Here is a 22323-nt window from a genome sequence, read left to right as displayed (position 1 = left end):
TTTCCCGTTCCTCTCTCACGAACTATTCTTCCTCCACAAAGGGGTCGAAACATATATGCCTGGGCCCTGGGCGGCTTTGTGTTCCCTAAAAATAGTTCTTTATGGAGCAGACAGATCTTTGTAAACAGTGCCCTGCACACCCTCCAGGGCCTGCGGAAGACACCACCTGAGTTATCAATTAGGTGGAGTCTTTTCTCTGACTTCTTTTGGCCCAAGGCAAGGGCTGATTTTAGAAAAACTTTGGTAAAGATTAAACGGCAAGTCGTTTAACGTGAGAATGCCTTCCACTTGTTAGACTCAGAGCTGGCACTTCATTTCTGATTTTCTTGGTATCTGAGGAGACTCAGCTCGCTGGACAATTAGCCTTTGTGTGCCATGCGTATTAGCAGCTCTGTTTGTCGTGAGATATGTAGGAGAGAATAATTAAGGCTGCCATAACTTGAGACTTTTTCCCTTTTAGAAACATAGTCTAATAAAGTAAAAATTGTGGTACTGAGCTTTGATGTTTACTTGTGGGGATGGGTGAGCCAAGATTTACCAAGGGGTGATAGAATCTGGCTCATCCATCTTGACCAAAGCCCTAATGATGATGATAAAGATGATGATTACTTGTTTAAATGATAAGGACTCTTATGGGGTTAACTTTTCCCTGATGGTCAGTATCATGGATATGTGTTTTGCTGCAAAGTGTGGCTTCGACTCAGGTCTAGGGGGTGTCCTTGAGGGTTATTTGTGTAGGGCAGGGGGCTTGGGGTTAGCTTACGGGAGGGAAGTCAAAGTCAGGCACGTTCATCACGCTCAGAATGTAGTCCACTCTGAACTGGTTCTCCGGGTTGGCCAGCTCCACGGGGGGCACCAGGTTGCTCATGGCGGCCACGATGGTCTGAAAACGACGGAGTAAAGCAGTCAGGGGGCAGCACTGTGGGAAAGGGAGGCTCAAAGAATGACTCAAAAGACCAAGCACGTACTTCAATGGCCTCCTTCAGGTTGTTTTTGATGTCCTGCACTTTGGTGGCCTTCTCACTACAGTGGGATTGAAAAGAAAAAAAGAATCATATTGCATCATATAGACTAACAGTGTCGCTTCAATCACGATATTCCAACTAAAATAGTATTCTGTTCTTGAAGGAGCTGTGGGCTCAGATCTGTGCAGAGGTTGGAGGTTCCTGAATAAGGGTGGTTTCAAATGATAACCTCCCAGATTGTGTCCTGAGGACACACCCCCAACTGGGGCAGGTCACCATTGGCATCTAGGTAATGATCAAGGCTACTGTACCAGAAGTCAGGCCGGGTGCACTTACTATTCAGATGCGCGGCCCTTCTCTGGAAGCCCTCATCGCTTCCTAAAAGGTTCTTGGAGGCCCTTGTCAGCGACCTGCGTGGGGGTGGGGGGGGGAGTGTGTGGTTGTCAGGGCTTGGCAAGGAGGTTCACGGTGTGCCCTGGGGCTGCCCCAGTCCCTGGCTTGGTATTAGGGAGCCCATGAGTGCAGGTGGTGGTGCCGACTACAGATCGGACGGCTTTTCACCTCTGCTCATGGTATTTAAATAGTTCCTGCGGGTCTGTCACTGCAGACAGCAGCAATGGCTGACACTCCTAGTTAACGTTAGCATGCGCTCGTCCCTGGACATGAGTAAGCTAAGATTCTGCCCCCCCCCCCCCCGAGTCTTTATGATCTGGGACTTAGGGAGAGGGCTGCTGGGGGTGGGGTGGGTGTGGCCTACGTCGCGTTAAGCAGGGGTTAGAGGTTTGGCTGCTTTCTGACTTTGAGTTTGACTGGGAGGTACAGGACGGCTGTGAGGATTGATTTACATAAGTAAAGGCCACACCCTTCAGCTCTGGGGTCCCCTGACTTTTTTTTTTAACCTGTGTCTCTCAGAAACTGTCCTTCATCAGGGGCAGGCCAGGGAAGATTTCTGAGTTTGTGTTTTTAGGGTTGAGAGAGGGCCTCTTGCTTGGGGTATAAATCCCGCCACATCCATTGTCCAGACGTCACCTCTTGGTTTCCGAGGGAGGGGGGCGGTGAGCCCACAGGAGGACGCGACGACTGTGTATTAGGCCCGGGACGTGACAGAAGGTGCTGTCCTCACAAGACAAGGACACTGAGGCTGAGACAGGGAGAGTCCAAGCGACAGAGGCAGAAGGGACAGAGCTTATGTTTTCCTTGCTGTGAGTTTTAAAGATCTCTCAAGATCCCCAGTTTTGAAGTATTCCCTCGGTTGATTCACCAAGACTCGTGGAATGGAGGTAGAAATTAAACACGTCACCCCTTGGGGGGTAGAACAGGACTGGACACGAATGCAGATGACACGCGGGGCGGGGTTAACGGCAAGCACCGCCGGCAGGGCGGTCAGTGCGGGGAAGTAGAGCAGGTGGCTCTCCATCTCCAGGTTGGGGTACAGCGTGGGGGGATGTCACGTGCTCGCCTGCTACAGCTCCACCCCCTCTTAAAAGAACCTGGTCTTTCCATCTAATCCTTTCAAAATTAGTATTTGCATAGTTATTTACTGAGGGGTGGGCCCTCGTTTTCTGAATGGTCTCATTTCATCGCTTTTCCCGGGTCAACCCTCCTGTTCACTGGACCTCTGAGACCCAGGATCCTTTCCTAGCGGAATCAGGAGCTCGTTCGGAGGTGCTATTCTCATCAGCTGCGTGTATTTTGGGGTGGGGGACGTCAGACGGCACCGGGAATCCCCTCACCCGTTTAGGTGCTGCGGGGGTCAGGAGAGCTCCCGGCGTGGGTGAGCTGCAAACCAGGAGTGTGGGACTCGCGCCCCCAGACTCTCAATGCAACCGCCCTCTGGCTGCAGGGCTCGAGCCCCGCCCCTCTGTGCAACTGTTCTGCTTCGTACGTGCAGAATCGAAGCTGGTTTCTGAAGTTAGGAATGACGTTTGGACCTTGCCCAGGTCTACATAAGTTATTCAGACGCTGGAATTTTAAAAGGACGTGGTTTGCCCCTTATGTTCACTCATAAATTCAAATTTAAAACCCCATAGGACAGATCCACTCCATTCATTAAAAACAGGCTCCGTTTCCATGGTAACGAGCGCCATTAACCTTTGCTTTTAAGGTCCCACAATAGTTAAAATTAGATACGTCCGGGTATTTAATACCCAAATGAACACCCAGAAAGAGAAGTTATTTCCAGAAACCAGGTTCTTTCATTCAGTTTGATATTTTGGTCTAAGTAGTAGTATGATAATTGGAAAACTTCCAGTCTTCAATACGGATATTTTGAGAACGTATTCAGTATTCATCTACGGACGTGAATAGGTGTAGGAGTATATCAAGTATAAAACAGCTAGAATAGAAGTCTAAAATCTAATTCGGGCGTGTAATACTAAAACATAAAATTCCTCCATTGAAGCAATTACTATGTAGATGGAGATATTATACTGGGGGCTGGCAGGTTTATCATAATTTCTACTATCGCTTAATGAATTTGACGTTGATGGTGAAATCCAGGGAAAATTCCTGAGACGTCTCCAAATACTTAATAATTCTGATGGATTGAAAAATGGGGGCTGGAAGTGTTCAGGATATTGTACCCTCCACCCCCCACGTATAGAGACTAGGGCTGCTCTGTATGTTGGGGTTGGGTTTGAATTTTAAGAGCTACGTCCCCCACCCCCATTGGGCTGAGTGTTAGGGGAGGACTACAGAGTACTAAGTTCTGTGCCTTTTTATCTTCGTGCTTTTTTGTGTGGGAAAAGACAGACAAAAGAAGAAAGACAGAAGACAGACGCAAGATACGGGGATTGCTGAAACATGCAGAGAATTTTTATTTATCGCTTATGTTAATACTGATGTTTAATTGTAAAACAGAGTCACAGATAGAAGAGCAGGCTGTTAGTAGGTGTTAGTAGGTCTAGCACGGGGGTCGAGCACAGCACACTAGCACACAGTAGGTTGTTCAATAAGGGCTTGTGTCTCAAACTTTTGGTACAGTAAACTGTTACATAGATGCCTTTGATGGTTGTTCCACTACATTTTTGTCAATTAGGGATTTCTTTTTTTTTGTTTTTGCTTTTTTTTGGTTTGTTTTTATTTTTTTTGTTTTTTTGTTTTTTTCAGTTAACTTTAGAGGTTAGGTAGTGGGGCCCCATCCCCCCTCCCCCCCACAACAGAATAGTATTCTTATTAGAAGTTCCTAAGACGGGCAATTCCAGCATGCAAAGTGTGATAGGACATGGCCGGGAAGATGAGAAACTGAAGCCACCATCTAGGGATAATATATTCTAAAAAAAACAGATGAACAAAACATGTGTCAGTCACTTTGTCCCGACCCCCCAATATCCTTTGCCCCTCCCAGCCCAGGCCACAGAAGCTATTTCTTTGAGATGCCCTAGGCTAGGTCAGTCGGCTCTGCCAGTTCTCAGGAGAAATAGCTGCTCCAGCACCGCATGCTGAATACGCAAGCAGCGCCCGAGTGGGCTACCTAGCACGCGTGTGTGTAGGTGTGTGTGCGTGTGTGACGGGCGTGCAGATGCAGGAAGTGAAGGGAAAAAAATGATGGTGAATGGAAAAAAAAAACATGGACGCCATCATTAATTTCCTATCCACTTGCTAATGTAAAGTGCCTTAGATTAAAATAAATGACAGTTTTTAAAAGACCAGAGGCTTTTCGAGATCATTCTCAACAATGACCTCCCTCCTCAAGGTGCCAGGGTTTTTTCTTTCCAAAATTAGGATGGTGCGGCACCACGTATTTTAATAGAGGTAAAAAAAAATTTTTTTTCCAAAGAGGTCTGAATACTTAAAAACAGACCAACCACTGGATGGATGGAATTTAGTAGATAGTTTTAAAAAACAAGTAGCCGATTCAAAGGGAGAGCTGGAGGGGCGGTGGAGGGGAAGACAGAAACCATATGGAAAAACATCAATTCTCGAAATCCTAACCTGATCGTCTAATGCTGAAATCTGTAACTTTCCCCCCAGCTGGATCTAATTACACTTTAAGGATGGCAAAAAAAAAAAAAAAAAAAAAAAGGTTTTGCACTTTACTTGCTCTGAAACATTAAGAAATTGTTTCTGTGTTGTTTGCAAACGTATATACCAAGATGGCTGATGGCCCTGAAATGACTTTGGTTTCCTTCCCCGGTCTCTGTGTCCTCAGTTTCTCAGTATGATCTTCGTGTTGTGTGTATGTTAAAAAGTTTTTCTGTTTTTGAATGTGCCTACCCATCGCTGTTGCTCCTTGCAGCCTGCGGGTCCTCTTCGCCGCCCCTTTTAAAGAGAGATTGAAAGCTCACCTAATCTGCAAGGCACCGCAATTTCACAAAAACCCCACACAGCCTCGCCACATTCCTAAACCAAGGACCGCCATCCTCCCATTCATTCTTAGGTCGCCTTTCTGGCTCAGTTGGAATGTCTCCCGAGACTGCGGGCCGTGAAGGGAAGAATTCCACCCCTCTGCTGCAGTATTAGCAGAGCCCTCTGGGGACTCCAGTCGGGTACAGAAGGGACGGATAATTATTTTCTTGTGCTTTCACTAAATGTGCATGCATTAGGGAGCTAAAGTCATGATTTATATCATAGTTCTTTTGAGAATATAGCAGCGCATAAGGCCCCTGATTGTCCCAGACCTCAACCTTCACCATGTTGTATCTGAACACACAAAGGCACAGATAATGGGGTTTTGCCTATGATTTCCTGGTGCAGTATTAATCTCCTCCCTTCTTGTATTTGGGGAAACCACCTAGAAGATGTTTTTATTTTTATATAGCTGTTCCCCATAAATTTGTCATCAATTCAGAGCACGTCTGGACTGTGAGGCAGCAAAAAATAAAAGTAAAACCCACCACCACCAAATCCACTCCCCCTCCTGCAAACCCCCCTACTCAAAACCCGATCTTCACGACTGGTAGGAATTCCTCCTTGAATGTGGGAGGGGCAGGATGGCTTAAGGTATGTGTCTCCGTGGTTTTGTAACTGATTAGCTTATTAGCTCAACCAATGTTAATGTCTCTTTTTTTTTCCCCAAATGTAAGGAAGAGAGTTAGCATTGCGTTAGGAAAACCTGCATTTGACCTCGGTGTTTCTGAAGGTCAGATTAATATTACAGGTTACTCTGAAAATGTACTCGGCACAGCAGTGCGGATGGTTAAGGCAGATTTAATAGCTCAGCCCAGCCCGGACAAAGCGCACATTTACGGAGCAAGGAGGGAAAGACCCTGCACCACACAAAACACCCTTTCGTGGATGGATGTCCCTCTGTCACAGGGAATTCCTAGTGAAGAAGTGAACTTTTGTTCAATACCGCAGCAAGGAAAAAGAAAAAAGGAGGCTCAGTTGGACAAGATAAAAATAAGGTTTCTAGACCCACATGAAGAATTTCCCTGCATGTCACTTTCATGGGCTAAATTTAACATCCTCGGAGATTACCTATGGCTTCCTCTACAAAGCAGGCAAACTGGGAATGTCACTTCCTCTTTTTGAAAGAAAACAGAAAAGAGAAGTTCTGGTTTAAATGCCTCGTCTGCATTACCAACTGGCTCACTTTAGGGGGTGAATTCTTTCTCTAAAAAACTAAAAAATTTTAGGGCAATCTGTAGAGTAATAAAACTTTTAAGTGAATTATTTCAAGGATGTCCTGTCTTCTGTTGGACTCCGGCTAAGGTAAACAGTGACTGCTGCATCCTTTTAAAAATGCGAGCCACGTCCAGTTTTAATCAAAATATTTATCTAGAGGGTACATGGTCAAATTATTTTTGCTTAAGTAGCCTTGTGAAGAAGTGCCCCCGGCAAGTTGCAGGGGGAGACATTATGCATGATTTTTCTTTAAATCACAAAATCATAGCTTGACGTCTATTTCAGGCTTTTAGTTTTTATTGACCGACGGCAAACTCTGGTGGCAGGGCTTTATTGAAGGGTGTGTCAGAAATTAAGAATGTCAGAATCGGCTTGTGACAACTGAATGTGACATTTAATTAACGGCACGTATGTGCATATTGGTAACTCATCAGGAGAGCTGTTCATAAAATTAGTAAACCAGCCATCCCTCTGAATTTTAAAGCTTAAAAAGCTGCTGTCATCCTTTTCTCCACCGGGCCCCCTCCAATTATTTGATCTAAGAAATTCTAGAATTTTCCATAAAGAGCTGCCTTCTGCGCAGTTCTTTTACCTCTGAAAGGTGATAAAATTCCTTTCTTTTCCCTGGTGCTTAGTGCATAGTAGGTGACTGTTAACTGCTTGTTTTTTGTTGTTTTTAATTGGTGGTGGTGTTTTTTTTTTTTGGTGCATACTGAATTACACTGTGCCGCCTTGACTCCATCTCCCCTTTTGAAACTAGAGGGGAATTCAACAGAGGGGTACATTTTCAAACTGAACCCAGGTTTCACAAAGGGAAAGACAATGACTGACCAGCTAGTACCTGCAAACTACTGCCTTCAAGTGTTTGTAATCTAGTCAGGTTAACTGCTCTCCCACCAGGGAAAACAGGCCGGTAACCGGACCCTTCCATAGGGCGACAGAAAAGCCCCCCTGGGGTCTCGGGCGATCGGCGTCTGCCCCCTCATTTGCGTTCTTCCAGGCACATACGACCCTCCCTGTCTTTCACATCCTCACATCTGCGCTCTTTTCTTCTTTATTCCCACTGCGGTATTGTTACGTTGTCTTATACCCAGATGCCTGGAAGGACTTTTCAAAGGCAAAACTGCCCCGGGAGCTGACCGGAAGTGCCCAACTTCCAGCCTTTCCATCATTTAAATATCTCCTTTTCCTTTTCTTTAGGCAAGATTGATTTTTAAAAAGGGAAACAATGATGTGCCCATGATGTTAATTCCAAAGGGTAGGGGGATGACGAATTATTAACAAGGGCTGACTCTTGCAACTTGGTTTTATGTGAGAGTATTATTGAAACAGTGTTTCCCTAATAGTTTAAAACATCCTGCACTGGTGCACTGCGCTGAAATCTGCGGGGGACTGACTCTGCAGAGGTCAAGGTCGCCAGGCAAAGGGTGGGGGCCACAGCGACCCACTGCTCCAAGTCTGCCAGCAGGCCTGCCGCAGACCTGTCTGTCACAGGGCCAACAAGAACACCAATGCTTTATTATTATTATTATTAATCTTTGTTGCTGCACCCAAGAGTAAAGGGAGGGAGAGGGAAAAAACCCTTGAAGAGCTCTTCCCTGGCTTTCCTATTATGTAGGCTGAAAAAATTACGTGGAAATTGGCTGCCCAGCCCCAAAACCTACCTAAACTTCCTAAAGGTTAGTATAAAATGTATTACTCTGACTGTGCCCTTGGCACAGATTTGACACTTACTCTCCATTAAACCCATTAACATGCAGGATCCTCATTTGCTTCACAATGGTGCTTTTACCAGATTCTCCAGCACCTAGAAAATGAAAGTAAGTCTCAGGTTAAGAAGGAGGCATTTTACACACTTTGGGCAGGGAGAGATAGGACTGTTTTCTCCATAGAAGCAACACGCAAAAAACAAGCAAAATAACAGATTTGCAATTTTCCTTGATGTTTCGACGCAGAGAAAATGAAATAAACATCCAACTGTGTGTCTACCTGAAGTATTTCACCATCAGTACAACAAACAAGAATTAAAGGTTTTGCTATTTTTAGGTGATTTTTTTTTCCTTTTGGTTGTTTTAAATTTTGTGGAGTGGGCAAGGGGCAAAGAAAGAATGACGCAGTTTTGCCATGGAGGGGGTAAGAACACTGAAGTTAAAACTGTGAGACTGGATCTTTGAAATGTGTTCACTGGTAGAATGTACACATTCATGTATATAAGCCACATAATTCATTGTTTGTCAGATGTTGCATGGTTAAAATACCCCAGGATTCACAACGTCCAGGCACTGCAGTCTCCCCCAGATCACGTACTGACGCAGCAACCCCCTTCTAAGCGGTTTCTCAACGCACCTTCTTTCTCTGCAGGTTTCTTTCAGGGGTTAAAAATAATCAACCCCTAAACCTCACAATATTACATTTTATCCATTCTCCACCCTCCCCCTCTTTCCTGCAAAATTTATGTTTCTAAAGAGAAACTCTGGATACCACCATGGGGGCGGGGTGGAGGGTGGAAGACCATCAATTTTCTGTCATCTTCTTGAAAAACACATTTAAATGTCAAATACAGTACTTGAGAACAACCACATTAACATGCAGCAACTGTAAGAAGCAATAAAAGGACAAGACTTTAATCACAAGGAAGGATATTCCTGGAAACCACTTAATTTTCAAAGATTCCAACGAAAAGAAAATCACCTTTCATGTGTTAAAAAAAAAAAGTATATTTTATGGAAAAAACACAGTTCTACCAAGCTAGGAGGAGGATTGCGAGTTTCTCATTTTCTTTTTTATGCAAGTGGATTCTCTCTCCAACAAAGAATCCTGAGTGAATAATTTTTTGCCCTCCTCCCACACAAACCTGTTTGGTTTTTTAGTCCTCTTTTTCACTTTTAATTTTACTAATTACTTTTAGTGCCCAGAGAGCAAAGCATTCCTCCTCCTTTTGCCTTTTCACAAGGCTGTAATCAATATCTGTAAAAAGTTAAAATCAGTTTCCACAGAAACATTGATTTCAAAGCAAACACTCTATCTTAATGAGCCTAACTCATAAATTAAAATATTAAATGCACTATTAAGAGATTCCATGAGAATATGCAGTATTAATCAGAATCTCCATTATCTTTATTTCAGAAGTGTTAAAGTGGGCGACAGCTTTTCTGCAGGCACACACGTAACTGTGCCTCAGTTTCCACATTTATGAAATGAGAGAATTGAGCTGAAAAATTACTGCAAGATCTTTTGTGGTACTGCAGTTCACTGAACTGTTATGTCATTAAATTAAGGTGAATTAAAAAGAGGATTCTGGGCATCATTATGTTTCCTTTTTTGGGGGGAGGTTGCATTATTTGTGAGAACCACAATTTAAAAATGCAAATTTTGTGTGGCACTGGGTTTGGGTGGCAGACCCTTGTGCCAGAGAGCATCAATAAATGATGACAAAATGTAGTCATATAGACTAGGACACCTGGGGAGGGTTAGCCTGGTGATGCAAAATGAGTTTAGAGTAACAGTCTCAAATTAAGTGGAGACTTTGTGATTACTGTGCAAAGGTGTTAGAAATTTAAGGTACCAGTAGCATCACATGTTTTAAATTAGTATTCAGTTAGCAAGATTGTGTTCTAGTAAAGATTCTAGACTTTTCTAGGCTTATGCTTTGAAATCAAATTATATGCATATAAATATTCACAAAGCATGATTCTACCTTTAGAAGCTTTCGACACCTCAACATATGTACCATTTAATTATTGCAATCGCAAATGCATGAACACCAAAGATTTATTTTCACTTAATTTTCTGCTTTACATAAATCTGGACAAAGATGTGTCCCATCCAAAAAAAAAAAAAAAAAAGCATACCAGATGACACCACAAAGAAAAATCAGCTCTTTACCTTTTATTCCTTATAATGACACTGTTTTGCTGAAATGTGACCATGAACCAGGTCTTAACCTAGCAAATTGACAAATTAACTCAGATAGCCAAGTTACTAAGGAAGTGGAAAACTTCCATACTAATTAGTGCTTGTGTTATTCTTCTGGTCATTTCAACGATTTCTTTTGTTTCTTTTATTTATTTATTTTCCCCAAAGCAGCACCTTGAAGAAAAAAGGGGGAAAAGCCATCTCCTTATAGTTAACAACCCCCCACGCCTTTTTTTTTTGCCAGAGAGGAGAAACCGCAATCAAAAGAGAAAACCCAAAACCAAACAACCAAATGTCACTTGACAAACAACTAATTAATGTATTCTCATCTCCTTCCACCTGGAAAAAGTCTTTTCCTTAGCGCGCTCTCAATCCCCCCTCCCACCTTGAAAAGGACAAAAAAAAAAAAAAAACAAAAAAACCCACGCCATTTCCAGACCAAGAAGCCATTTACAGACAAATGTCATTTTCCAGTTCTGATTTGTGAATGTCTTTTTTTTTTCTTTTTTCACAAAGCACTCTCAATGTGGCCGACTAACAGGAAAATGTGTGTGTGTGTGTGTGTGTCTGTGTGTGTGTTAATGGTTTATGGGGGGAGAACGTAACTGCGGGGGGGGGGGGTGCAGCAGCTGCTACAATTAATTCTCTTTGCTTTTCAAAAAGCCTGCATATCTGGAAGGGGAAAAAAAGGTCATACTGTAAAATGACGTGTCATTTGGCTTCACTGGGCACTTAGCGTACTAACTCCATTTTTTGGGGGGTGGGGGGGTCTTAATTTTATTTGATTCTCCTTCTCTTCCTCCCACGGCCCGGCCCGGCCCGGGACACGTCTGCTCCGCGCGCGCACACAGTGTATCCTGCCCGAAACGCACCAAGTCGCGCCCAGCGGCCGCCGCGCTCCCTCCTTCCCGCCCCCCCCCGACTCCGGCGCCACGACTCGCCCGCGCCCCCTCCCCCTCGCTGCACCACCTTTACCACTCCGATCCCTTCGAGGGGCTGATGTCACTCGCTCCCCCCACTCTCCTCGGCCACTTCCCCCGCCAAAGCTCCCCTAGGCGAGGCCCCCTCCGCCGCCGCGGCGCCCCCCCGCGTCACCCCCTTCCCCTTCAGGCCCCTTTCTCTCTTGCCCTCTCCCAACAAATCACACACCCCACGGAGGCGGGTCCCCCCCCGTCTGCCCGCCACCCCATTTCCTGTCCCCGAAACCCTCTTTTTGTCGCAGTCTCCCGAGCCCTGTGGGACTCCCCCTCCCCCTCCCCAACACGCACCCAAACCCCTGGCGTCGTGTAGGCCTCGCGGAAAAAGAGAGAGAAAAGAGCGAGAGGGAGGGCGAGAAAGAAGCAGAGAGCGGCGGGCCAGGGGAGGGGGACCCGCGCCCGCGTCTCCACGGCCCCCACGCCCCATTTTGAGCCCCCGCCCGGCCGAATGGCGCCCCGGGGTCCCCCTTCCGGCCTCGCCCCCCGGAGACAGAGCCCGCGAGCGGGCGGCGGGCTCGGGAGCGCGCGCCCGGGGCGGGGGGCGGGCTCGGCGCGCGCGGCCTGCGGGGCGCCCCGAGGGGCCCCCGGGCCGGGCCGGGGCCGGCGCCCCCCGCCCCGCCCTTACCCAGCAGCAGCAGGCGGTGCGTGGCCCGGTAGACCTGCTTGTCCTTCTGCAGCTGCTTCTCGATCTTTTTGTTGGCCTCGCGCTGCGCCTTCTCCTCGTTGCGCTGGTCCTCGGTCTTACTGTTTCCGAGGCAGCCCATGGCGGCGGCGGCGGGGCGCGGGGCGCGGCCGGGCTGCGGCGGCGGCGGGGCCGGGCGCGGGCGGCCTCACGAGGGCCGAGAGGGCCGGGGCAGCGCCGGGCGGGCGGGCCGGGCGCGGGCTCGGCTCCTCGGGGAGGAGCGCGCGGGGCGGACTACGGGCCGCGCGGGGAGGGTGGTGTCGCTCTGACCGAGGAGAGCGCGCGGCTCCCGGCCCCTCGAGCCGAAGCTGAGGGGTCTGATGGCCGCCGCGGGCCGAGGCGGACCAGAGCAGGAGCTGCGGGAGCTGCTGCCGCCGCTGCCGCCGCCGCCGCTCTTATTGCCTCGGCCCCGGCCCCGACCCAAAACCTTCGCGGCGGGCGGGGGGAGGCGGAGGGAGGAGGAGGCGGCGGCGGCGAGGGGGGTGGAAGGAGGAGGAGGAGGAGGAGGGATGAGGAGCAGCCGCGGCAGCGGCCGCGGCGGCGGGGAGGGCGGGAGCTGGCGGAGGGAGGCGCCCCCCCCGGGTACCCGGGAAGGGGGGTCCCTCCTCCCGCGTCCGGCCCGGGACGGGACAGGCCTGGGAGACGCCCCCTCTCCCCCCTGGCTCGGGCCCCAGCGGGGCCGGCCGCGGGGGGAGAGGGGGCGTCTCCGAGCCAGTGACGACCCCTCGCACGACGCCAACGCTCCACCCCCCGGGCCGCGTCGCCCAGCGGCCCCCGAGGCCGAGCCCCCCCCAACCTCCCGCGGGCGCCGCCGAGGGGCCGGGGTGGGCGGAAGGGGAGGGAGCGCGAGCCCAAGCCCGGACTTAGGAAAATTTTCGAAAAGAAGAGTGAGACACAGAGAGAGCCAGAGAGCAGGGAGTGTGGAAAAAGCGAGGCGAGCACGAACCAAAGGACAGAGCAACCGAAAAGGAAAATGTGTCCAAACACACACAAATACTCAATAAAAATCCACACTACACAGCGATGGTGGTGTCTGGTGGCGGTGGCGGGGGAGGGGGCGAGGGGTCTGACTAGATGAGCCGCTCGTTGCGCCCCCGGCGCCGGGCGCCATGGCCCGAGCCGAAGGCACCCGAGGCCTCGGTGCGCCCGCGGCCTCTGCGCTTGGCTCGGCCGCCCAAGTAGGCGAAGGCGGCACAGCCCAGGAACATTCGGAAGCAGCAGGTCGCCCCGAAAAAGAAGCCGCAGCCTCGGCCCTGCTCCGTGCGCTTCTGCAGCAGGAAGTCGAGCACCCACGAGGGGCTCCGTACTGAGAAGACCATGAAGGCCAGGAGTGGCAGGTGGGCGCTCAGCGCGCCGGCCTTCAGTATCACGGGCCCCCACACGATGTCCCTGTAGCCTGGCACGCCGTAGATGTCGTCCTCGTCGCTCGAGTCCGTGTCCCACTCGACCCAGACCTTATTCGTGCCCCCGGCGCCGGCGCCCACGCCGGCCCCTCCGGCGCCCGCCGCGGCGCCCACGTCGGCGGCGGCGGCGGCGGCAGCGGCGGCGGCCGCCCGGCCTCGGGCCCCCTCCCGGGCTTCGGGCACCTTCTTCTTCTTCTTCTTCTTCTTCTGCATCTTCTCCAATTTCTTCCTCTCCTTCTCCTTCTTCTTCTCCTCTTTTCTTCTCTGCTCCAGCAGCTTCTTCTCGATCTTCTTCCGCTGCTTTTCGGTAAGGAACTCCTCGCCTGGCACCTCTCGCGCCGGCTTCTTCGGGGGCTTCTCGGCGTCCCCTTTCTTCCGCAGCGCGAGCTGCTCGGCCAACGCTGCAGCCACCGCCGCAGCTTCGGCAGCCACCTCGGCCGCAGCCGCCGCCGTCCTCCTCTCGCTCTCCAGTGCTCGGGCTTTGATCTTCATGGCCATCTTCAGCATGGTGGCTCGGCCACCTCGGCGTGCCTGGCTCTCGCCTGGCCCGGGCGCCCTGTTTGCCCCCGGCCTCGGGCTGGCCGGACCCCGTGCGCCCCGTGTCGGGGGAGTGGGCTGCGATCCCCGCTGAGCTGCCCCGGGGCCGCGGAACGCGGCTGCCGGGCTTCGGGCTGCTGGGCTGGCTGCCTAAGAGTTAGCGCCAAAAAGGATGAGCAAACGAAACAGGGGCGAGAACAAACCAAAAAGCACCCAACAACAGCGAGAAATCAAAAAGCACCGAGAAATGTCAACTCAAAAAAGAAAAGTGCAGAGGCGCGATGGCACGAGTTTGCTGTTACCCTCAGGCGCTCCTTGGTTAGGTTCTTGGGCACGCCAATGGAGAAGAGAAAAGAGAGAGAATTGGGGGGTGCCCGGGAGGCACGGGCAGGGCGGCAGTGCCGGGGCACCCCTGCCCCGTCCCAGCCCCGTGGCTCTTGCCCCGCGCCGGGCGACTCGCACTTCCGCGGGAGGCCACGGTGCACCCGGACTTACATGTGAGTGAGGTGCACTCACACGCAAGGCAGCGCCTGCCTGCCTGCCTGCCGGCCGGCCGCCCGCCGCCGCCCCGCGCCGGGACAGGGGTTCGCTCCAGCCGCGGAGCCGCACGCAGCCCGGAGCCAGAGAGCCAGCGAGCGAGTGAGCGCCGCGCCGGGCCAGCCACCTGACGCAGCCCGCTCCGCGGTGCCGACGCGACTGAGTGTCCCCGCCGGAGAGCAGCGCTCCTAACCAGCCCGATGACGCCCCAGCCTCTTCAGAGGACGGACCCACCGCGGCGGCCCCTATAAAGCGAAGGGGAAGCCGAAAAATCGGCCCGCCGAGGACGCGTCCAAATGGGCCCCGGCGCAGCCTGGGGGTGCCGGCCGGTGTGGGGGCCACGAAGGGGTGGTCGCGGGGCGCGGGGGGCACAGCGGCGCGGGGTACGGGGGCGCCCAAGACGGTGGGCGCCGGACCCCGCCTCCCAGACCTGCCTCCCAATTTTCGGTGAGTGGTGTAGCCCTGGGCGGCGTGCAAAGTGTGCGACGGCGCGCTTACCCCTGCTGCGCGCCTCCTTACCTCCAGCTTCCCGGTTAGCGCACGCGGGGACGGCCACCCACCCCTCCCTGCCGGCGGCGCGTGCCCGTGGAGGTAGGTGAGGGCGAGCCTAATTAATCGCGACGCCTCATCTCCCGATGAGAGGGTCGTGCGAGCGCAAAACTAGCGTTGCTCGGCGAAGCCAGCGGCAGGCCGCGCGCCAGCGGCGGGACGGCTGAGCGGTGGTGGCCGTGGCCGCGGAGGCCGTGGCTGCGGAGTCGGTGCCCCTGGAGTCCTCTCAAGAGGGAGAGGTGGTGGACCAGGGAGTCCCGGGTATCCGTGGCAGGGCCTGGGTGCCGCGGGTGGGGGGGTGGATAATCTGGAACAGAGGGAAAAGTAGTTTATTGAACATGAATTTGAGAACTGTTTAAAACCTTTGAAGTGTCCCCCCTCTTCCCTGTCCCATATGAGGATGAGGTAGAGCACACTGGGTTAGGAGCAGTGACACTAAGTTCTCAGCTACTCGGCCGCTGCTCACTTTTCCTGGGACCTGGGTTGAGTCGCTTGAAGCCATGTGGGTATCTGCTTGGGTACCATTCATTCATTAATTCAAACAAAAATTTTGGTCGATGTGGCCCACCTTGTTCCCAGGTGAGTGTGAGTAGCACCCCCCATAGACCTAAGACATGGCAACTGCCTTTGGTGGGTCACAGACCCATCTGCTGGTCATCCTGAATCCACAAAGTAATCCTGAACTCTCTCCCACTTCGAACTTTCTTTGACGTCAAAACAGTAAGTGAAACTTCAGATGTTTGTGAGAATAAAAAGAAAGGAAGAGAGCCTACCTGTAAATGGAAACACAAGTCACATACCTAGGGGCATGGGGTGACTGATTCCTTCAGAGGCCTTGAGTAAATTGTCCGTGTAGTTTTAAGTTTTCTTTGAAAATAGAAAGACACTGTTACCCGTTCAACAGGATGACTGACATCCTCCCTTTCCCTCAGTTGGTTCCACTCAAAGTAACAAAAGGTGTGACAGATGAAGTTGTCACCTATTATTTTTCTTGGTCCCATCAGGTACACTTCTACCTACCCCCGCCCCCCCGCCTCTCTTTATGGATCTGAAGGACAACAGAGAGCAACTCAGAATCACCAGAGAACACTTGGAACTGACAACAGGAAGCAAAGTCTGCCCGCCAGACCCTCACAGCCGGCTACCTTGCCTCACTGCGGGCCTTGGGCTTTTCTCGAACTCTGCTGAAAAGCTGCTGTGCTGGCCTGCGCCTCCTCACATCCAGATACGCCAGGCCCTAATCACACTTCAGATAAGCCCTCCTCTCCTTCCACATGAAAATACCACCATCTTTCGACAAAAGCTCAGAGGAACCACTGTCACCTAAACGAGAGCCGGTGAAAATATTGACCCTGAAGACCCGAATGTCCTCGTTAGCTACTTGGACAGTAAGGCCTTGCTGTCAATGATTCTTTGCCTGTTTAAAGAAATGACGACTCAGTCATTCACCAACTAGATTAGAAACTAGTTGAAGACACGGCCCTAGTTTTCTGTTTTTATTAAATAAAAACCTCTTGGTTTGACTTTGATTAATCAATTGTCATTATAAAAAAACTGAGGAAGACTCCAGGAGGAACAGGGCCCACACTTTTGTTAACACTCCATTTGTTCAAAAGCATCTTCCTTCCTGCTTCTAATGTGGCAAAGTGCAAATACATTGTATTTAAGAGGAACAAAGTAAGTAGTAACCAACACAACCTTGATACCTAGGCCAGTAGCTACACATTACTACATTGAATATAATGAAGGCTCTCCTTACTTGGAAATCCCTGAGCTGGCTTACCATCTCACCCCTTTTAGATATACAGCACACCTGAACTTTGAAAGGAGTGAAGCTGTCCCATGTCAAATACTGACATATTCCATGCAAGGCACAATCAGGACTATTGTCCTAGAAATGTATAAAACATGGTCAGGCTTCAGTCATTTCAACTTCTAGCCTGGCAGGCTATCCTTGAAAAAACATTATTTTAAGCATAGTTTTCACCTATATTGTATTATGACCAACCACTCGTGGACAAATAAAGCATTTACTTTGTAAATGAGTGACAGCATGTGGAATCAAGGATTTACAGGCAAGCAAATGACACCCAGAGCTCTGAAACACAAACTCGTTTGTGGTCTTTTGGGCTTTCTGTGTTCACCCGACACAAAGTGAAAGATGAGATTTGACTTAATTGGTGTGGTGAGCTGATACCGTCCACAGGTTTCTGTCTCGCATTTGACCTACCCAGGTCTTAAAAGTTTTCATTAAAAAAAAAAAAAAAAGTCTTTCAGGCTTGGATGCCACCATGCGTGACCTTTTCATATGAATTAGTAATTTATTTTAATAGGTTGTTACCATTTTAAGTGCCTGGTTTATGCTTGGAAGGTAGAGCAATCCATTAGCATAATTCTTGGAACAGTCCAGACTCAGAGAGTTTTCCAATGGAGGGGCCTCTCATTTGGCTCAGGGAGAGATGGAAGTCGTGGAAACTTCAAGCTCCAGAGAGAGGCAAAGGGCCAGAATGTCCCGGGTGTAAAATGCCTACGGAGGACACGGTCCCTGGTTCAGGTGACTTGCTTCATGCCAAAGCCAGCAAGTTAGGATAATAACACACCGCTAACCTAAAACACTAGGTCACCTAACGATCAAACTTGAACTTGGTTAAGCAGACGGTGTCACATGCTACTCAAAGGGATGGGCTTGCTGCATTTTTTTTCCAATCCCTATTTTACAACAAGGGATGAATTCACGTGTCGGGGTTTGAATTTTGTGGTCTTGTAAGCTTCGTATTTCTGCGTGGATGTGTTCCCTGGCTCGTCTGCATTTTCCTCTGAGTAAGAACGCCGCATCTGCTTTTAGAAGCAAGGGACTTGCTACAGCTTAGAATCTTGAAAACATTGTTGCACTTAATGATGTAATTCGGTTTTTGGACAAGGGTATTCTTGGCCTTTTCTTAGATGGGGTCATTGTAAGATCCCAGAAAATATATAATTTTCCAAGAGCCCAGAGAAAACATAATTATAATATTATTTTAATAGCCTAGGAAACAATAAATAGGTTTCCACTGAAACAGAAACCTTAGCTGTAAGGTTTTAATACTAATGTGTAGCACTTCAATGGTGCTTTCTGTCTGTAGAGCACATTTTGCTCTTTACTTAACCAGAATTACTGAAATTGTGGTTGCAAATGAATGTGACTTGAAGTCTGTGCTGTACAGATGATGAAGGCAGGTTTTGTAAAAAAAAAAAAAAAAAAAAAGGAAGCAGCAGCAGCAGCCTTTTCCTAGTCCCAGTTAATCCCTGGTGAGCACGTTCCGTTACTTAGGACCGTACAGTTCTCAAACCTCTAAGGTAGTGACCACCTAGGGCACTTTTTTTCTTGTTATATTCACTAGTTAGTAATGTCAACCAGAAAGTAATCCTAAACTTGCATTCCAAACTAAACATGATGTTCGTTAGTAAAACTTCATTTCAGAAGACTTGAAGTTAAAGAATTAACTACATGGCCATATGACACTTCCCTATTTAATTTCCATCAACTAATTTCAAAATTGTTTTAAATTCAGAACATACTCTAATCCAAACAGACTGTGGGGGCACATCAGCCAATGTGTTTTGGACCCAGTTTCTTGAGCTGGTGGCTTTGAGATGCCAATCAAACATCTACTTGTAATCACCGTGTGCGATGTGAGGGCAAAGGAGGCTTTTGTGCCTCTTCCTTGACCCAGATGGGTGGACCTCATGGAAGAGAGGAGGGTCCTGGTCTCACTGGATGCCCAGTTCCAAGGTCATTAGTGCCTTTCTCACCACATCCCTAGGAGCCCCAGACTTTGAACAAAGCCATCATCTACCTTAAATGGGGGAAACAATGGAGACTATGCACATTACTCTGTTCCTTTTAAAAGCTTAACCCTCAAGAAGATGACACACATGAGAAGACTCTAGGTGGAGCAGCTGGACTAGGGGCTTACTAACATCAACTACAGAGCCCAGCGGACCCACTTACTGGAAAGCTTAACTGGGGGGAAATGATGTAAAAGCGTTACCACTCTATAGCAGGGAAGTTAATTTTCCTAAATTTAAATATCTTTAACTTCACTTGCTTTGGAAGGGAGGGGGTAACATTTCATGAGGACTAAAGTAATGGGAAAGACTCGCTTAGGACTGTTCATTTGGCCTTGAGGATAGAAACTCCTCCAGGAGCTGGGATAATGCAGGGAGGACTAGTTAAAAATAGGGACCAGCCAGCAAACTGTTGTTTTCATTTACAAGATGCCTTATTTAAAGGACAGTTTGATCCAACATCTTCCTAAACAAGCAACAACAGCAAAAACCAAAACAAAAATCAAGTTGGTGCAATCAAGAGAACGCCGAAGTCCTAATAAGATCTCCATAGAGAAAAGCCCTTTAATTGCTCTGATTTTAAAGACATTCAGTCCCCCCCCCCATTGCATTCAAGTTTTCAAATTTAGCCCCATATAATTAAGAGTTTAGAGCATTCAACACACTGGATGAATCAGGTAATAAATTTCCTTTCATTAAATGCTGCTTTGTGTATACATACGTACAATGAAACTACTGCTAAATACAACTTTTGCATCTTGGGGTTTTTATTTTATTTACCTACCCACTAAATGTGGGTGACCGTTTCCAGACAGGCTTGGAGTTAGTTACTAGCCTCAGTTTGGGACAAGTGAGGTATGACGGGGCTGTGGGTGTCGCTTGCCTTCATAGCTGAAGCCCCCTCTCCAAGCCCGCTTCCATCTGCTGCTGGTAAACCCAGAATGAAGCAATTAATGTGACCTAGTTAGTCACACGTTTAATTTATCTAGAAATGTAGGTACCTTTTCATCTTTTTGTGTTTGCCCACACATGTTTAAATTGAAATTGAAAAAATGTATAATTATAGTTTTGCTCCACCTCTTTCCCTGGGTTTTTATTTCAAGGGGGGGACACACGCTGGGCTCCCAGAGGAGGAAGGTGGCCTCCTCCTTTGCACGTGGTTACACATGAGCTCCAGCTCCCCTCACTCCCACCCCAATTTTCCATTTAGCCTCTGTTTGGTCCAAATTCAGTGTTTGCCAGGGAGCCCAGAGGCTGTGCCCTCCGCTCCCTCACTCAGCAGTTTATGAAGGACTTGGCAGGGTTCACAGTGCCCCCCCACCCCCATGTGTCAGGGGCCCACTCAACTCGGCAGAGCCCAGATGGCCCTGTGGCTTTCTAAGGTATTCACCAACCTCTGGAAGTTACGAGGAAGAGAAAACTATCCAGCCAAAGCACCACGCATTTGCAACCAACCTGGGGATCAGATGAAAAGGAAACTTTTTTATGAGCTGCAGATCTCAGCTCTGCCCAGAGCCCCATCCCAGGGTCTCTGCACGCTGCCCTGAACTGGGAAAGCGGCCTCTGCCCGCTTTCTTGAACATTCTTGTCTCTTTCTTGAACATTCCTGTCTCTCCGTCCCCACTACCTTCTCAGATTACGGCTCCTTTTGTGCTAATTACACTGAAAAAATTGAAAGAATGTCGCTGACTTTACAAAGAACACAAAGCAGGCTTGCTTTAAAAAACTAAATATAGCCAATTTCTTTCAGAAGGCAGACAACTCAGCTTTCAAGCGATCTGGACTATGTGGATTCACTGCAGATGGACAATTCATTTATTAAGCCCCGGAGGGCAGGAGAGGGCTGGCTGTTGGGAGGGCACATTTAGAATGCGTGCTGCTTTGGGGCAGGGTATTTACGCAAAATGAGAAGATCCTGATGAACGATGAACTTCCCCCGCTCCCAGAACCTATGGTAAGTTACGACTTGCCAATGGTGGCAGGCCACCATGAAAAAAGGGCAGAAACGGAATGCCAATGTGTAGAAAGCAGTCTAAAAACTGCGCAGGTAAAAATATAACTGAAATGAAAAGAAAGACTAACTTCTCCCCCTGGAAGGCCGCGGCTGCAGCAGAACTCAAAGAGGCTGTGTTTGCAGCCCCCTGTTCTCCATTATGTGAGAAAATGTCTTTTAAAAGAATTGAGAAGTGTGTGCTATCCCTGCTGGGCAAGCAAATTATGGAATGACTGCCCCCCACCCCGCCCCCGCCATGAAATCCTCTAAGGGTTAATAGGTGAACAGTAGCAGCTTGGAATGATTTATTTATCTAAGGAACATTACATACTGAATTGCTCATGCTGAAATAATGCCACAGCTGTGACCCTTAGGGCTGAATTTTGGACACCAGCTCAAGTGACAGGTGTACTCCATGTATGCCCAGCTTGGCTGAAATTGTGATGCCTAACTCAAGTTTTTCCCCCTGATTAATTGGTGGGGACTCTGGAGCCAGCCAGGGAAGGGCCTTTTGCCACAGAAGACCATGTGTGCTCAGCCGTCAACAAAAACACCAGCCTTGGGGGAGAAAGGAGGCTCTGGTCCCTGAACATAAAACAAGAAATCAGGCTGACCTCAGAAGGCAGGGGAAGGAAACAGTGGGAGCTGAGATATCTGATCAGGACCAGACCCTTGCAGGTTTTAAAGCCAATAGAGCTGTCCCATGATCGGCTCTTGGAGGAGTTCAGCAATTGAAGCCAGCTTGGGATTCGAGGAAATGTGTCACCAAAATTGGTATTACTAGAGGAAGTGGCACAAAGCTAGAAATGCAGAGTCTAATCTGTAACATACTAATTATACCTATTTTTATCCCTGGGTTGCAGTGACCTAACACCAAGAAATAAAAACTCTGGAAAACTAGCCCTTCACGTATGTGAGACGTGAACACCTTGCGGGTAGGGGCCATGGGGCAGAAGTTCCACTGATCCCCTTCATCTGACCTGGGATAAGAACTCCGCAGCCACCCATGAAGACAGTTAACTTCCAGGGGGTCAGCCACAGTGGAGGAAGGCCAGCGGGGCTCGGGAGCTCTGGTGTGACGCCAGCATGCTGCAAGAGGACAGCTCTGAAGTGTCAAAGACCAGCCTGAGCAAAATGCCTACAGCATGTCCCCGTCTGCAGAGGGAGAGAAAGCCTGGGAGGAGCCAAGAAGGGTCCTAGACGAAGCTTTCCTTGGTCCATCCAGCTGACCACGAAGACCGCAAGTCCCTATTTTCTGGCAAGATGGTGCCAGATGGCTGATGGAGAGAGAGCCACCTCCAGAAGTTGCCAAATCTCCCAATTCGGGGGCTGGTTCCAAGAAGGATGCTTCTCACTAAGATGATGGTTGAAG

The 22323-nt window shown here is 49.2% G+C and overlaps 1 protein-coding gene and 1 long non-coding RNA gene across 15 annotated transcripts in view; one reads left to right on the top strand and one right to left on the bottom strand.

Annotated features, from left to right (window-relative positions):
* Positions 1–22323, bottom strand: part of LOC102533381 (guanine nucleotide-binding protein G(s) subunit alpha) — a 65506-nt gene that overhangs the window by 5745 nt on the left and 37438 nt on the right. For 3 of the 13 annotated variants that reach the window (XM_072944483.1, XM_072944476.1, XM_031687662.2), the window contains 4 exons: positions 8265–8337; positions 5181–5225; positions 969–1023; positions 764–883 (listed from right to left, as the gene is read on the bottom strand). In XM_072944483.1, coding sequence (XP_072800584.1) covers positions 764–883; positions 969–1023; positions 5181–5225; positions 8265–8337 — 293 coding nt within the window. Of the gene's footprint in view, positions 1–763; positions 884–968; positions 1028–5180; positions 5226–8264; positions 8338–12047; positions 12505–14539; positions 14601–22323 lie in introns of those variants that run through there. The other 10 variants (XM_072944485.1, XM_072944477.1, XM_072944487.1 and 7 more) reach the window with 9 other exon arrangements.
* Positions 15026–16659, top strand: LOC140687476 (uncharacterized). Of its 2 annotated transcripts, none has more exons than XR_012061860.1 (2): positions 15026–15172; positions 16135–16659. It is a non-coding gene; the product is annotated as an uncharacterized lncRNA (long non-coding RNA). The 2 variants fall into 2 exon arrangements; XR_012061861.1 differs by lacking the exon at positions 15026–15172 and adding an exon at positions 15183–15391.

The sequence above is a fragment of the Vicugna pacos genome, chromosome 19 (genome assembly GCF_048564905.1).
Source record: "Vicugna pacos chromosome 19, VicPac4, whole genome shotgun sequence".
Lineage (NCBI taxonomy): Eukaryota > Metazoa > Chordata > Mammalia > Artiodactyla > Camelidae > Vicugna > Vicugna pacos.
The sequence above is the reverse complement of the archived record's forward strand: the minus strand, read 5'-3'. Positions and strand labels throughout refer to the sequence as shown.